Here is a 16,337-nt window from a genome sequence, read left to right as displayed (position 1 = left end):
TCCTGGACATATGGAAACAGATGGGCTTTGATTCCAATGCATCTTACTCTCTATTTGAAGCTTGTCTTTCCACACAGAACAAGGTTCCCGGTTTTCTAAAACAACTTTTCTCGAACATGCAACAGAAAATCTCAAGTCTGTCAACAATTTATAAATCTCATCTCGGCAAAACCAAGGCTAATGTCTGCCAAATTCTTGCAAAGTCAAATCTACAGGTTTGAAGGGTTCAGATTATACACTGCCCAATAATGTTATATCTACATAAAATAGACTATGTACAGTTTACACAGCACCTTAATCATTGATATTACAAAGTGCCTGTACAATATTTTATGCAATAAATGCAAATGTCCCAATTATCCTTTGGAAATATTTGATTTTTAAAGCTTTAAGATGAAAGGTATATACAAGCCCAGAATAAACAATGCACTCAGATCATTTCTCTCCTTTCCTTGTGCTTTTAATATGATAGAAGAGGACTGTTAAAACTAACAGAACCAGCGTGACAAAGGTACACCTTCATTTATCTGAGATCCATATTTCAATGAAAGACTCCTTTTGTATTGTCAGGCTCACAGCTGGAATAAAGTACCTAAACGGGCCACTTTGATTGTAAAATTATGTCCTTGTTGTTATGTATATTGTGGCATAGCATCTTTAAGAGAATGGGTCATGTGACCCGAGATGTGGGATGAGCTGGTTGGGTAGTCAATGTTTGGAGTGTGGAATGAGTCGCTGGAATAAAGATTTGTATTCCCTGTCCCCTGACTGTGGAGACGTTCTTGAGGAGGACACATCAGTTCTCAGAGATTGAACACTTATTTACAGAAGATTATTCTCCATTTCCTCCATTTGGATTCCTTCCTGCTCTGAAGGCTTTCTAGAGTTTGGTAGTGGGGGTATCAGGAGCTCTGTTGGATCCTGGTGAAGATCTGGGTCAGCATATTCTCCGAGGGATGCCATGGCCGAGCTTTACACGTCCCAAGAAGGTTCACTGGGCAACAAGTAGAAATGTGGGCACTGGCTGGTTTGCCCCTCCCCCACTCCCACCCCCACCCCGTGAGGACCACTATCCAGTCCACATAACAGCCCTGTCCAAAATAAGACCATATTTATCTTTACGACAGATCAGTTTACAACTTCAATCAAAGATCCGTTAGAACCATAGAACCCCTACATTACAGAAGGAGGCTATTCAGCCCATCAAGTCTGCACCAACCATAATCCCACCCAGGCCCTATCTCCATGACCCCATGCATTTACCCTACCTAGTTGCCCCTGACACTAAGGGGCAATTTAGCATGACCAATCCACCTAACCCGCACATCTTTGGGCTGTGGGAGGAAACCCATGCAGACATGGAGAGAACATGCAAACTCTGCACAGACAGTGCCCCAAGTCAAGGTCCCTGGTGCTGTGACACAGGTGCTAACCACTGTAACCACTGTACCATGATGCCACTCTTCATTCATTCCAAAGATAAGAAGTAATGACAGATCACAATTTATTTTAGAACAGTCTTTATTTCAGTTGACACATTTGTTTTCTTTCTGTTGAGAAGTCCAAAAGTGTAAGGCTATGGCGCACACTTTCTAGTCAACATATTTAACATTGGACAGTGTCAATTGCCAGACCGAGGAAGTATTAAAATAAATTTACATGGTGAACTTAAGTTCATGAGTCGCTATAAACAGTTATACAAGCAGATTGTAAAGAGAGACAAGCTAATGCATAACAGTGCATGATAAACACATTTGAAACACTTAGTATGGAATGTACATCAGATAAAAACTGAACAGGTCTAATAGACCAGAAAAAAGAAATGAACCTCCAGCGCTGCCTGGAATATTAACTTGTAGTCACACATTCCTTTTAAAATGTATGGATTCATGTCGCTTCACATAAATATCAAAGGAATTTGTGTAATTTGTAATTCTTATTCAACTGTACATTTTAGGGGCACAATGTAAAGTTTGATTTGAAAGTATAATAATTCATTAATATTTCATACTTTTAAATGTTTGTATTACTAATTTTTAATTTGTAATTGCACAAGAATAAATGTGTTCTCCATCTGGTTTCTTTGTTCCACAATGTGAAGAACACATAAAATGTTTTCTTCATTAAAACAAAAGTGACACAGTGGTTAGCACTGCTGCCTCATAGTGCCAGGGACTTGGGTTTAATTTCAGCCTCAGGTCACTGTCTGTGTGGAGTTTGCACGTTCTCCCCATGTCTGTATGGGTTTCCCCTGGGTGCTTCAGTTTCCTCCCATACTCTAAAGATGTGCAGGCTAGTTGGATTGGCCATGCCAAATTGCCCCTTAGTGTCAAGGGATTAGCAAGGTAAATATGCAGGATTATGGGAATAGGGCCTAGGTGGGATTCTGGTTGGTGCAGACTTGATGGGCTGAATGGCCTCTTTCTGCATTGCAGGGATCCTATGATTTGTACAAATGTGTCAACTGCTAACAACCTGCTTGTTTCTGAAGAGCCTAATTTCATGAACACAACCTCTAACATGTCCAAGACGTACTGCTTCTGAGAAAGTAAGTGCGCATTCCCACCTCTCATGTAGAAAATAGGACGGTAAGTTCAGTAAATAATATCGGAACATTAGGGAACAGTCATCACACATCCCAAGCTTTAGGTTGACTATGGGGGAGGCGATGGCTTAATTGTATTATCGCTACACTATTAATCCAGAAACTCGACTTATGTTTAAGTGTATTTATTAGTCTCACAAGTAGGCTTACATTAACACGGCAATGAAGTTACTGTGATAATCTCCTAGAGTTCTGGAGGCCTGGGTTCAAATTCTGCCACGGCAGACGGTGGAATTTGAATTCAATTTTTAAAAATCTGGAATTAAGAATCTACTGATGACCATAAAACAATTGTCGATTGTGCAAAAAACCCATTTAGTTTACCAATGGTCCTTTAGGGAAGGAAATCTGCCATCCTTACCTGGTCTGGCCTACATGTGACTCCAGAGCCACTGAAATGTGGTTGACTCTCAACTGCCCTCCAAGGACAACTAGGAATGAGCAGCACAAATAGAAACATAGAAGATAGGAGCAGGAGAAGGCCACTCAACCCTCAAGCCTGCTCCGCCATTCATCACGATCATGGCTGATCATCCAATCAATAGCCTAATCCTGCTCTCTCCCCATAACCTTTGATCCCATTTGCCCCAGGTGCTATATCCAGCCATATCTTCAATACATTCAATGTTTTGGCATCAACTACTTCCTGTGGTAATGAATTCCACAGGGTCACTGCTCTTTGGGTGAGGAAATGTCTCCTCATCTCCATCTTAAATGGCCTATCTGTATCCTCAGACTGTGACCCCCTGGTTCTGGACTCCCCCACCATCAGGAACTTCCTTCCTGCATCCAACCTAAGTCCTGTTAGAATTTTATAAGTCTCTATGAGGTTCCCTCTCATTAGTCTGAGCACGTGTCCCATGAATGAATTTTTAAAAGTAGTTAAGAAGCAAGAAACAATGCAGAAGAGGGCCCGTTTCAGTGGGTCAGGGCAGATCTGAGCAGAGATAAACTGGGGTCAAAGATTTACAGGCAAAACTGTAACAGTGCAGTGTAAATGTTGGGTCTAGTCGATATGTAGTCACATATTCGTGGGGGGGTGGGGTCTCGTAGTTGTTCTGAGCAGGGACGCATGATAGCAGGGAGTGGTGGGACTGCTGGGCCAGAAGGGCAGCTGATAACAGCAGCAGAAGCATTGACAGGTCTCTGCTGCTCTCGGAGCACCGAAACCTACACACATGCAATGGTGCTCTCTGCTGCTATCAGCCGGATTTTGGGTGATTTAGGCCCTGTCTACTCCCCCTACGGGCAAATTTCAAGTTTGTGAAGTTTCTTTTCTGGAGTGTGATAAAACTTGACTTTTAAATTGACCAAAATTCGGCGTGAATTTCTCTCATTTTCATACTTGTTTGGCACTCAGGATATTTTTGGTAAGATTGCCCCCATAATTCTTACAGTGCTTGGCAGGGTAGATGCTAGAGGATGTTTTGCCAATTTACGAGTCAAGGACTAAAGAATAGCAGTCTCAGAATAAGAGTTTGGACTCTTAGGGCTGAGGAGAACTATCTTCCCTCAAAGGGTTGCGGATCTTTGGAACTTTCTCCTCAAAGAGATGCTCACTTGTTGAGTATATTCAAGACCAGCAGTCGATAGATTTTTTTGGACATTAAGGGAATTATGGGATATGAGGATAGTGTAGGGAAATGGAATTAAGTAGAAGATCAGCCATGTTTGCATTGAAAGGCAGGGTAGGCTCAAAGGGCTGAATGGCCTTTAACTGCACCTCACTCTTGTTCCAATATTACATTTCATTAGAATTTGAGGGAAGATTCACTTTACTTTGGTCTGTGCTGTAAATGGAGAATATCAACGAGCAGTCCCTTATTCCCACGCCCAAGTTGCCTTTTCGCTGAGGTCAGTGGAAGAAATAATGAAACCCTATAATAGATTGGGTTTGTTTACAGCATTACCCACAGTTAGACCAACCCCCAAGGAAATTGCCAGCATCACGTTGGCAGTTTCAGGGCTAGCCTGCAGCGAGAAAATGTTGAGTTAAATAAATAGTCCCCTCTTCTTCAATAGTTCCATCAAATTGTCCATCAAATGTCAATTCAGACAAGGAAATTAAGCTAAAGCGTAGCAGATTGTAATAACATATTACATGCTACAGGTCAGCCTTACTGAGTCTTTAATGTTATAATGTTCCACGTTATTAGGATTCAGACTTTGCACTTGTAATTATTTCCTAGCTAATCATTTGTTTTTAATGGGCAGGTGCCCATTGCAATCCAGCCTCTTGTTAGGAACCAGATGCTGCTTTAATACGTCCAGTTTTTAATCTAGCATCTCATCAAATTTCACTTGTTTTAACGCAGGCATTTCAACGCCAGCAAAACATTTGCTTTGAGAGAATTCCGAGGCAATCACATTCTAAGAATAACCACGGCTCCATCACAAACGCTGTTAAGTATCACTGCCTCTGTTACCATCGCAAAGTAAGTCTCAGAAATCTGCGTACTTTTAAAAAAAAACAAATCCACTCTTTAATGTTGCTGGCTGCTCAGCTACCATACGGAACAAAAGAATTAGGGGCCTTTAGGACGTCATTAGCGTTAAAAATTGTACAGTTCAGAAGGTCACCCTTTCTGCAGGGTTCAGTAAATTAAATGTTACACTCTGTTCAATCTTTTTTGGCAACTCTGTCATTTGATGCTGTCTGATTATTTTTTTAATCTCTTTCTGTTTTTAAGAACTCTGGGTTCTTAAATCTATCCTGTAAATTACCCAGTCCAATCAGTAAGGAGAATGAAGGGCGGCTTGGTGCCATAGTAGTTAGCACCTGTGCCAGGGATCCAGGTTCGATTCCTGGTTTGGATCACTGTCTGTGTGGAGTTTGCACGTTCTCCCTGTGTCTGCATGGATTTCCTCAGGTGCTCTGGTTTCCTCCCACATTCTGAAAGACGTGCTGGTGAGATAGATCGACCATGCTAAATTCTTCCTCTGTGTACCTGAACAGGGCCAGAGTATGGCAACTAGGGGAATCTCACAGTAACTTCATTGCAGTGTTAATATAAGCTTTATTTGTGACTAATAAATAAACTTTTAACCTTTCCTGGAGAACTAACAGTCCTGTAGAAACCTATGGTTCCTTAAGAATATGAACCACATTACCCAATGCAATAAAATCCAGTTTAAGGCCAGGCCTGGTTTCTGCCTTATTTCTAATCCCAGCGAGGAGGCAATTATCTTCCACTTGTAGCCAGAGAATGTCCCGCAATGGTTCCTCATCCCCATACTTCAGGATGGGTTCTCCAGGGTACTATTTCTCACCCCCTCCCCACCTTTTCCTATTTACATGCTACCCTTTGCCTACATCAAGTAACGACACCACACCAGGTTCAACAAGTTCTCGACAACATCCAGCTCTCACTCACCACAACGTCTCGACTCCTACCCTTCCTTTGTGTTGTTGGATAAGCTGTTTTTGGAACAGCCTCAATTTTCTCGAATTAAACACGCTCTCAAATAAACACTTCAAAGACCAATGAACTGAACCAGATAATTCTCCAAGCTAAGAAAAGATCAAGTTGCCAAACTTCCAGATGACCACAGGGCCCCTTTTGACAGATTGGTGGTGATTTTAACCTGAGGTGCGCCACACCTCAGGAGACAGGGCCTCCATGAATAATCTCAGCCAGTACAGGAACTGAACCCAGGCTGTTAGCATCACAAGCCAGCTACCCAGCTTAGTGAGCTAACTGGCCACCCTAAGTGAGCAGTATGCATGTTAAATGTGTGGGGTTACGGGAATGAGACGGGGGCATGGGCCTGGGTAAATATAGAAGCTAATTATCGTGGCTGCTGGAATCTCAAACCAATAGAGAAAATAGTGGAACATCTCAGCAGGTCTGACAGCATCTGTAAGGAGAGGAAAGAGCTGACGTTTCAAGTCCAGATGACCCTTGTCAAAGCTGTGTAAAGATAGTCTGTCAGAGAGTGGGTGTAGACTAGATGGGCCAAATGGCCTCTTCCACACTGTCGAGACTTTGTGAGTAACAACAGAGAACAGGATGTGGAGCACTGCTGTGTATCAAATACTGGATAAATTCTCTAATATATGAAACATGGCTTTACTTTATAAATGATGTGGAGATGCCAGCTGGGCACAGTCAGAACTCTCACAACACCAGGTTAAAGTCCTCAGGTGAGGAAGGAGCAGCGCTCCAAAAGCTCGTGGTTCCAAATAAACCTGTTGGACTTCTTACTGTTACTTTATACAGATTTATAACTGTGCTTTCAATAAGCAAAATCCACTTATTAAGACTTCATAAATGATTAAAGCCAAACACACATCCCACATCTAGGAAGGGTAGGGTTAGACTATGCAATTGCCCAGTTTTAAAACCAAAAGGTGTAAGAATAGAAGCTTTGTCTACTATCGGGCACGTGTCATCAGCTCCTCCAGTGCCTTTTCCTGATGGTTGTTATGGATCAGAAGAACCTCCTTAATATCTTCATGCTGAAAACCCATCTCATCGAACTGTGTCATTAAGGTCAAGAATTCTATTGCCTGCGTACAGAAGGACACAAGAAAGGAAAAAGGAGTTAGTCAGGTTTGGCAGCAAACAAAAGCATCTCGGGATTATCAGTTTTGGGCATCTTTAAAGGATATGATAATAAAATCCACACAAAAGAGTAAGTGTGGTGCTATCAGACAATCTAAACTGAGAACAGGAGGAACGGCAGGGAACCATCAGGCTTGGTTTTACAGAGAGGTTGGAGCTTTCTAATGATCTTGGGTCACATAATTCTGCAATCCCTGGCATTAGGAAGAACTTTGTTAATGAAATTTCGCCAGCATTTTGTGAGAAAGAAGTAAATCAAGTTTGCTCTATAAATTCTGCAGAGTAATCACAGTTGAAACATTTCCAGCTTGTTCACATTTTGCGAACCCACACTGAACTTTCAGCTGTTGTCTGCTTAAGCACATCAAATATCAGCAGGCGAGCATTAATCAGTTATTCTTCATCCCAAGCATTAAGGTAACAAAAGAATTTTACACAATTGTATTAGACATTCATTAACATTCATAGAGTCTAATTTAAACATCAGAGGCCTAACACTTATTTAAGGTAGATCGGGACAGCAAGCATGATGGAACAAGTACAGGAGTACAGTGATCAAATGAGAAAACGCTGGAAAATCTCAGCAGGTCTGGCAGCATCTATAAGGAGAGAAAAGAGCTGACGTTTTGAGTTGACCCTTTGACAAAGGATCATCTGGACTCGAAACGTCAGCTCTTTGCTCTCCTTATAGATGCTGCCAGACCTGCTGAGATTTTCCAGCGTTTTGTCTTTTGGTCTCAGATTCCAGTATCTGCAGTAATTTGCTTTTATCAAGAGTACAGTGATGGTGGCCCAGTGATTAGCACTGCTGCCTCACAGCGCCAGGGACCCCAGGTTCAATTCTGGGCCTTGGCTGACTGTCTGTCTGGAGTTTGCATGTTCATAGAATCGTAGAAACACTACAGTGCAGAAGGAGGCCATTCAGCCCATTGAATCTGCACCGACAACAATCCCAACTAGGCCCTATCCCCATAACCCCAGATATTTACCCTGCTGATCCCTCTAACCTACGCATCTCGGGACACAAAGGGGCAATTTAGCATGGCTAATGCACCTAACCCATACACCTTTGGACAGTGGGAGGAATCCAGAACACTCAGAGGAAACCCACACAGATACAGGGAGAATGTGCAATGATCCAAGCCGGGAATTGAACCCAGGTTGTGCGGCAGCAGGGCTAACCACTGTGCCACCATGCTTAAACAACAGCTGCACAGTCTCCCTTGAAGGGTAGAAGATATCACCACTAATGTTAATAGATAAATCTTAACATGTCCATGTCTTTGTTTGCTCTTTTCGTAGCAGTGTCAACCCCTTTGAAGTAAGCAGCTAATTATTGGTTTAGTTTGCAGCTCTCTCCCAGTTCCTTGTTCACTGTTCCAGCTATTTTACCCCCTCTTATATATAATCACATGTTTTTGCAAATGCATCTGGGCAGAGGGATCTGGGTGTCTGTGTTCATGAATCACAGAAAGCTGGTATGTAGGTGCAGCATGTTATAAAAAAAGCCAATGGGATGTTGGCATTTATTGCAAAGGGACTGGAGTGTAAGAGCAGAGAAATATTGTTGCAATGGTACAGGATGTGGTGGGACCAATCAGAGTATCGTGTCCAGTTTTGGAGTCCTTATTTGAAATAGGATGTGGTGACATTGAAGGCAGTTCAGAGGAGGTTCACCAGATTGATTCTGGGGATGAAAGGGTTGGCGTAAGAGGAGAGATTAAACAGCTTGGGCTTTCAGTGGAGTTTAGAAGGATGAGGGGATCTGATTGATTGAAGTATACAAAATTTTAAAAGGGATTGATAAAGTAAATATAGACAAAATGTTTCCTGTTATGGGGCAATCTGGAAGAAGAGGTCACAGGGATAGGTGGAGAGGCAGTAGATTGAGAACTGAGATGAGGAGGAACTACTTCTTGCAGAGGGGGGTAAATTTGTGGAACTCGCTGCCCCAGAGCGCAGTGGAGTCTGAAACATCGAATGGTTTCCAGAGGAGATAGATATATTTCTGATAAAAGAAAAGGATATGGGGAACAGGTAGGGAGGTGGATTTGAGACCAGGGAGAGATTAGCCATGATCTGATTGCCATGATGTGGAGATGCCAGTGTTAGACTGGGATGGGTACATTAAGAAGTTTCACAACACCAGGTTAAACACCAGGTTAAAGTCCAACAGGTTTATTGGGAATCACACACTTTCAGAGCGATGCTCCTTCATCAAGTGAGTCGTTTGTGATTTCAAATAAACCTGTTGGAATTTAACCTGATGTTGTGAGACTTCTTACTGTGATCTGATTGAATATTGGAGCAGGCTCAAAGGGTTCAATTTGCCTACTTCTGCTCCTAATTCCTATGTTCCCTTTATTTATTTCTGAAGAATGGTCATAGGAACAAATTGATCTGGCCATTCATTTGTTTGCTTTTTGGGATCTTGCTGTGTGCAAATTGGTTGCAACATTTGCCTGATGACTATACTTCAAAAGCAATCCATTGGTTATAAAACCAGTCAGAACTTCCTCAACCTCCAATAAACTGTCATATAAACGTTGGTTACTTTTATTGCCAACAGAAACTTCTAGATTAGATTATTCAATGGAATATGGATAATAGACTAGATAATTGATATTTTTAAATATGGTATCTGTAGGACAGAATAAGGAAAAAAAAGGAAACTTTGAAGATGAAAGGTCATTACAGACCTTTTCCTCGGAATTCTGAAAGATCTCCATGGCTTCTTCCACGAGTCTCTCCTTGTAGCCCTCCTTACGGAGACGGTCCCAGGCACTCAGGTACTTGAGAATCTGGCATAGAAACGTTTGACAATTAAAGAATGAAAGCATCACAGAAAATTACCCCTAACATTTCCATACCAAACTGCAAACATCTCACTACAGAAACATCATGAACATTAGTGACTGGTGCTATTTGATTACAGTTACAAAAATGCATCCTAGAATCCCTACAGTGCAGAAGGAGGCCATTCAGCCCATTGAGTCTGCACTGACCACAATCCCACCCAGACCCTATTCCCGTAACCCCACATATTTACCCTGCTAATGCCCTGACATTAGGGTCAATTTAGCATGGCCAATCAACCTAACCTGCAGGTCTTTAGACTGTGAGAGGAAACCGGAGTATTTGGAGGAAACCCACGCACACAGTAACCCAAGGCCGGTATCGAACCTGAGTCCTTGGCACCGTGAGGCAGCAGTGACAACCACTGCGCCACCCATCATCATGGTCAGTCCAATCTATCCCATTTGTTTTTCAATTTATTTCAGGCATTTTTCTAATTGCTTTTCATTTACAGGTGAATAATCAGAAAGGAATAGGAAACAAGTTAATGTTTGCTTAAATTACAAAACCAAATTCTATTTATCTGACACTTGTTTTTGTTTAGTTATTCCAATACTTTTTTGAGTTAAAACAATTCTGCACCTACATTCTGCACCCTCTCCTTTGCTTCTATGGGATGCTTTGTCTCTATAGCACATAAGAAACAATACTTTTCACTTCATGCTAATGCATGTTTCCTTCCACAGTTCGAAAGACGTGCCAGCTAGGTGCATCGGCCAAGTTAAATTCTCCTTCAGTGTACCCGAACAGGCACCAGAGTGTGGTGACTAGGGGATTTTCACAGTAACTTCATTGCAGCGTTAATGTAAGCCTACTTGGGGCACTAATAAATAGGCTTTTTTATATGACAATATTAAATCAAATCAAATCAAAATGAAATCAATTAACATAAATTATTTATTCAGGTAATCGTTCAATATTGTTACAAAATCCTCAGTGAAACACCTTGCCTTTACACAACTTCAACAAAAATTACAGTATGCAAAGACAAAATTAGAGAGTTGTATATATTTAGCACTTTTCATGGCCAAAGCATCTTTTAACCAGCAAAGTGCTTCTGAAGTGTAATCACTGACGGGATGTAGGAAACACAGCAACTGAACTGTGCTCAGCAATGCGATAACAAGCAGATAATTCTCTTTTTGTGATGTTGATTGAAAAGGACACAAGGATTACTCCCTAACACAAACAGAAAATGCTGGAAAGTCTCAGCAGGTCTGACAGCATCTGTGGAGACAGAATAGAGTCAATGTTTCAAGGTTGAAATGTTAGCTGTATTCTCTCTCCACGGATGCTGTCAGACCTGCTGACACTTTCCAGCATTTTCTGTTTTTGTTTCAGATTCCAGCGCCCACAGTATTTTGCTTTGGCGTAACTCTTTTTATTCATTCATGGGACATGGGTGTCGCTGGCTGGCCGGCTTTATTACATGGGTTTCCTCCGGGTGCTCCGGTTTCCTCTCACAGTCCAAAGATGTGCGGGTTAGGTTGATTGGCTATGCTAAGAGATTGCCCCTTAGTGTCCAGGGACGTGTAGGTTAAGGATTAGTGGGTATAACATGTTGGGATATGGGGATAGGGCCTGGGTGGGATTGTGTTCGGTGCAGACTCGATGGGCCAAAGGGCCTCTTTCTGCACTGTGGGGTTCTATGATTCTATGATTGTCCACCACTTGTTGCCCTTGGTGGTGCTGGTGAGCTGCCGTCTTGAATTGCTAATACATCTGAGTGTCTTGCTAGACCAGCTGAGAGTCAACCACATTTCTCCAGATCTGGAGTCACTTGTAAGCCAGACAAAGGCAGGACAGCAGATTTCCTTCCCTAAAGTGTTCCAGATAGGTTTATCCGACAATGGTTTCACGGTCGGTAGTAGATCCTTAATTCCATTTTTTTTTATTGAATTCAAATTCCACCATCTCCGTGGCGGGATTCGAACCCAGGTCCCCAGAAGATTAGCTGAGTTTCTGAATTAATAGCCTAGTGATAATAACATCACCTCCTCTCAAACTAAGCTCCCCTGCTCTTCTTCAAAATGACATTTTAGGATAAGTAGGTGGACAAGGGATTTACTTTAACATCTTGTCCTGAAGACAGCACCTCTTCCAGTGCAGCACTCCATCAGCACTGTAATGCCAGCCTAGATTATTGTGCTGAAGTACTGGAATAGGTGTTGAACTCAGGACCTTATAATTCAGAAGCAAATGTCCAAAGTATTGAGTCACAATTAACACAAAACACACTGAAAGAACATTTAGAATAGCTTTCTAATGATTTGAATCTCAAACATGTATTCCATCGACAAGTACTGGAGGCCTTTTTCTAACACGATGATGTTTATCAAAGTGAGACTTACAAGTTAGATTGGAATTCTAATAAAGATTACACTATATATTTATAAAAATATAGATCCTGCTTAATGATCAGGGCAAGTGTCACTCACAGTATAATTTTGCACAGCCATTGTGGGTGGCATAGTGTTGAGCACCGCTACCTCACAGCGCCAGAGGCCCAAGTTTGATTCCCAACTTGGGTCACTGTCTGTGTGGAGTCTGCACATTCTCCCTATGTCTGCATGGGTTTCCTCCCTCAGTCAGAAAGACGTGCTGGTTAGGTGTATTGGCCATGCTAAATTCTCCCTCAGTGTACCCAAACAGGTGCTGGAGGGTGGTGACTAGGGGACTTTCACAGTAACTGCATTGCAGTGTTAATGAAAGCATACTCGTGACACTAATAAATAAACTTTATGCAGCAGGTAAGTGTTACCCACTGTGTCAATATAGAGACTTGGGTTATTCAGCAAGGTCAGTGTTATTCATGATATAAAGTGTTGAGCCAATTTTTATTCAGGATGGTTACTAGCTGTCCAAATATATGGACCCTCTCCTTAATCAGCACCTAAGTGTTAATGGCTGTGTGGACTCCTCCACTATTCAGCTGTGTGAAAGGTTACACGCTGTACGAGATCGATACAGCTCGTCAGGAAGGGAAGAATGCTGACCTCTAAGTTTCTGTTTAGGTCATCATTAGCTTTGAAAACAAAAGTAAAATGAAAAATGTTTCGGCTAACTTTTATCGTTACCAATTTGAAAAGTCTTGTCTGTGAAGTCTTGGTTAAGTGCAAAAGTCTGAAAATTGGTCAAAGCTACAAATTCTTTTTTATTCATTCATGGGACATGGGCGTCGCTGGCTGGCCAACATTTATTGCCCATCCCTAGTTGCCTGAGGGCAGATGACAGTTAACCATATTGCTATAGTTCTGGAGTCACATGTAGGCCTGACCAGGTATGAACAGCAGATTTCCTTCCCTGAAGGACATTAGTGAACCAGATGAGTTTTTCTGACAATCGGCAATGATTTCATGGTCACCAGTAGATATTTAATTCCAGATTTTTGCCGTAACTAAATTCAAATTTCACCAGCTGCTGTGGTGGGATTTGAACTCGGATCTCCGGACCATTAGCTGAGTGATGATGTGAAGTTGCTGGCATTGGACTGGGTTAGGTACAGTAAGTAGTCTCACAACACCAGGTTAAAGTCGAACAGGTTTATTTGGTAAACACGAGCTTTTGGAGTGTTGCCCCTTCATCAGGTTGTTGGTGTAGCTGAGTGTTTTGATTAATAGTCGAGCAATTAGATCTCTACCTGAAAAGTATTCCTAACAGCTGAGTGTCTTCAGTCACTTTCAAAACATCCACAGCAAGAATGCCAAGAATTTCTAAAACTGAATATTAGAAGTTACAACAAAAAAAAGTCAATGGAGCCAAAAAATGTCTACAGCTCAAGCTTTACTTGTTAGTTTACTTCTACTGTGGAACTGTTTGAACAGGAGGAAAATGGTACCAATTGAAATGAGTATTGCCAAGCTATTTTAGCATGTTTTCTGTGGAACAGTCCCAGGGTTATGCTGTGGCAGAATTTACTGTAAATATAATGATAAAGGCGAACAGCACTTATTATTATTTATGTGCCAATCGGACAGCAACTACGCAGATGCGCAATTGAATGTGAAAATCTGTAACGGAAATAGAAAATGCTGGAAAATCTCAGCAGGCCTGCCAACTTCTGTAAGGGAAGGAAAAAAACTGACATTTTGAGTCCTTTGTCAAAGCTAAAAGGCATAGAAATTGAGAGATATTTATACTGTAGGGTGAAGGAATGAAAGATGAGTCATTGCCACAAAAACAAGGGGAAAGGCTAAGAGGTGCTAATGGTAGTCCATAGAGAGAATAGAAAGTGTGAATGGCCAAACGGCTGAAATCAGAGGGTAAGCCGTGGCAGATGAAGATGTGGGGGGACATCAGAGGGGCGGGGGGGAGATGGGTGGGAGCGAGGTAAAATTGAGAAAAGGGGGGAAAGGGGAAGCAAAGGGGAAGAAAGGGTAAGGAAAGGGGCAATAAAATAGGGGGAAAGAGTGGGGGAAAGAAAAATAAAGAAAGACAATAAACAAATAAAAGGTAGAGAACAGTTAAAAATTAAATAAAATGGAAACAAAGGGGTCGAGGTTGGGTAGAGTGAATCATCTGAAGTTGTTGAAAATCTGTAATTTGCTATCTGAGTCGTGTTCCTCTGTAAACTCCACAAAACTTCAGCATCTCACTATCCTATTCAAATCTATTGGATGGTGTGAAGTTCCCATACTGACATCATAGAAAGGGACTAAACTTGCAACAGAAATTTAGAAGCAACCTCCCTGGCACTGAAAATTAACATTTACAAATGTGGAGTCTCATTCCATCAGATTTTAATTCTTGTTGGAGGTTTTGAAAAATAATGGCTTTTTAAAACTTTTTCTTTCTACCTTTTTCCTTTCTGTCTCTTGATCCAATCTTTCTTTTCCCCTCTTTAGTGGAAGGTGAGAGAGGAAAGTTTAAGGGAGATGTGCGGGTGAAGTTTTACACGCAGAGAGTGGTGGGTGCAAGGAATTCTGATGTTTCAGTTTGATAATTGGTAGTTTGGAATTATGGGTTGAGCTAAACTAAACAAAGCAGATTTGCTTGAAAACATTAAAACATTTGTTGCATTGATTGCTGGAAGATAGTTAGGACATCATGATCGGCACAGGTTTGCTTCTGGTACCTGATTTACATTGACTTCACTTAGCCATTTCTTAATTTCAATACCACATTGCTCATTAATGATTTTCATTGTGATTGACCATAAGACAATAAGATATAGGAGCAGAATTAGGCCATTCGGCCCATCAAGTCTGCTCTACCACTCAATCATGGCTGATAAGTTTCTCAATCCCATTCTCCCCCTTTTTCCATAATCTTTGATTCCCTTACTAATCGAGAACCTATCTATCACTATCTTCAACACTCCCAATGACCTTGCCTCGTTCTGTGGCAACGAATTCCATACATTCACCACCCTCTGGCTGACAAAATTCCTCCTTAGCTAATTTCTAAAGGATCGTCCCTTTCCTCTGAGGCTGTGCCCTCAGATCCTAGTCTCTCCTATAATTGGAACATCTTCCCCATATCCATTCTATCCAGGCCTTTCAGTGAGATTCCCCCTCATCCTTCTAAACTCCATTGAGCACAGACCCAGAGTCCTCAAACACTCCTCACATGTCAAGCTTTTCATTCCTGGGATCATTCTCGTGAATCTCCTCCGGCAAGCACATCCTTATTTAGATACGGGGCCCAAAATTAAAATAAAGTTTATTTATTAGTCACAAGTAATCTTACATAAACACTGCAGTGAAGTGACTGTGAAAATCCCCTATTGCTCACAATATTCCCTTATAAAGACCAATGTTGCCATATAAAGCCTCAGCAGTATATCCCTGCTGTGGTATTCCAGCCCTCGCAAAATGAATGCTAACATTGCATTTGCCTTCCTAACGAGCAACTCAACCTGCAAGTTTACTTGAGGAGAATCCTGAACCAGAGCTCCCAGGTTCCTTCTAGTTTCTGAATTCTCTCCCCATTTAGAAAATACACCTCTACTCTTCCTACCAATGTGCACACTTTTCCACATTGTATTCCATCTGCTATTTCTTTGGCCACTCTCCTATCCTGTCCGAGCCCTTCTGCAGCTTCCCCACCCCCTCAAGAACAAACAGAACAAAGAGCAAAAAAAAAAATACAACACAAGCTTAAGGAGGGCTACAACTTGGTGGCGCGGTGGAACAGTGGTTAGCAGTGCTGCCTCACAGCACCAGGGGCCTGGGTTCGATACCTAGCTTGGAAGCGTGTGCAGTCTGCATGTTGTCCCCATGTCTGCGCGGGTTTGCTCCAGAAGCTCCGGTTTCCTCCCACAGTCCCAAAAGACGTGCTGGTTAGGGTGAATTGGCCATGCTAAATTCTCC

General features: G+C 41.9%; 1 protein-coding gene across 1 annotated transcript in view; it reads right to left on the bottom strand.

Moving 5' to 3' along the window:
* Positions 1-1,331: 1,331 nt before the first annotated feature.
* Positions 1,332-16,337, bottom strand: part of ubap1lb (ubiquitin associated protein 1-like b) — a 49,012-nt gene continuing 34,006 nt past the window's right edge. The window contains exons 6-7 of the mRNA XM_080214225.1: positions 9,870-9,971; positions 1,332-7,115 (exon numbers count right to left, since the gene is read on the bottom strand). Coding sequence (XP_080070351.1) covers positions 6,981-7,115; positions 9,870-9,971 — 237 coding nt within the window. The 3' untranslated portion in view covers positions 1,332-6,980. The remainder of the gene's footprint in view (positions 7,116-9,869; positions 9,972-16,337) is intronic.

This window comes from Carcharhinus amblyrhynchos, chromosome 28, assembly GCF_965287045.1.
Source record: "Carcharhinus amblyrhynchos chromosome 28, sCarAmb.v2.hapA, whole genome shotgun sequence".
Lineage (NCBI taxonomy): Eukaryota > Metazoa > Chordata > Chondrichthyes > Carcharhiniformes > Carcharhinidae > Carcharhinus > Carcharhinus amblyrhynchos.
The sequence above is the reverse complement of the archived record's forward strand: the minus strand, read 5'-3'. Positions and strand labels throughout refer to the sequence as shown.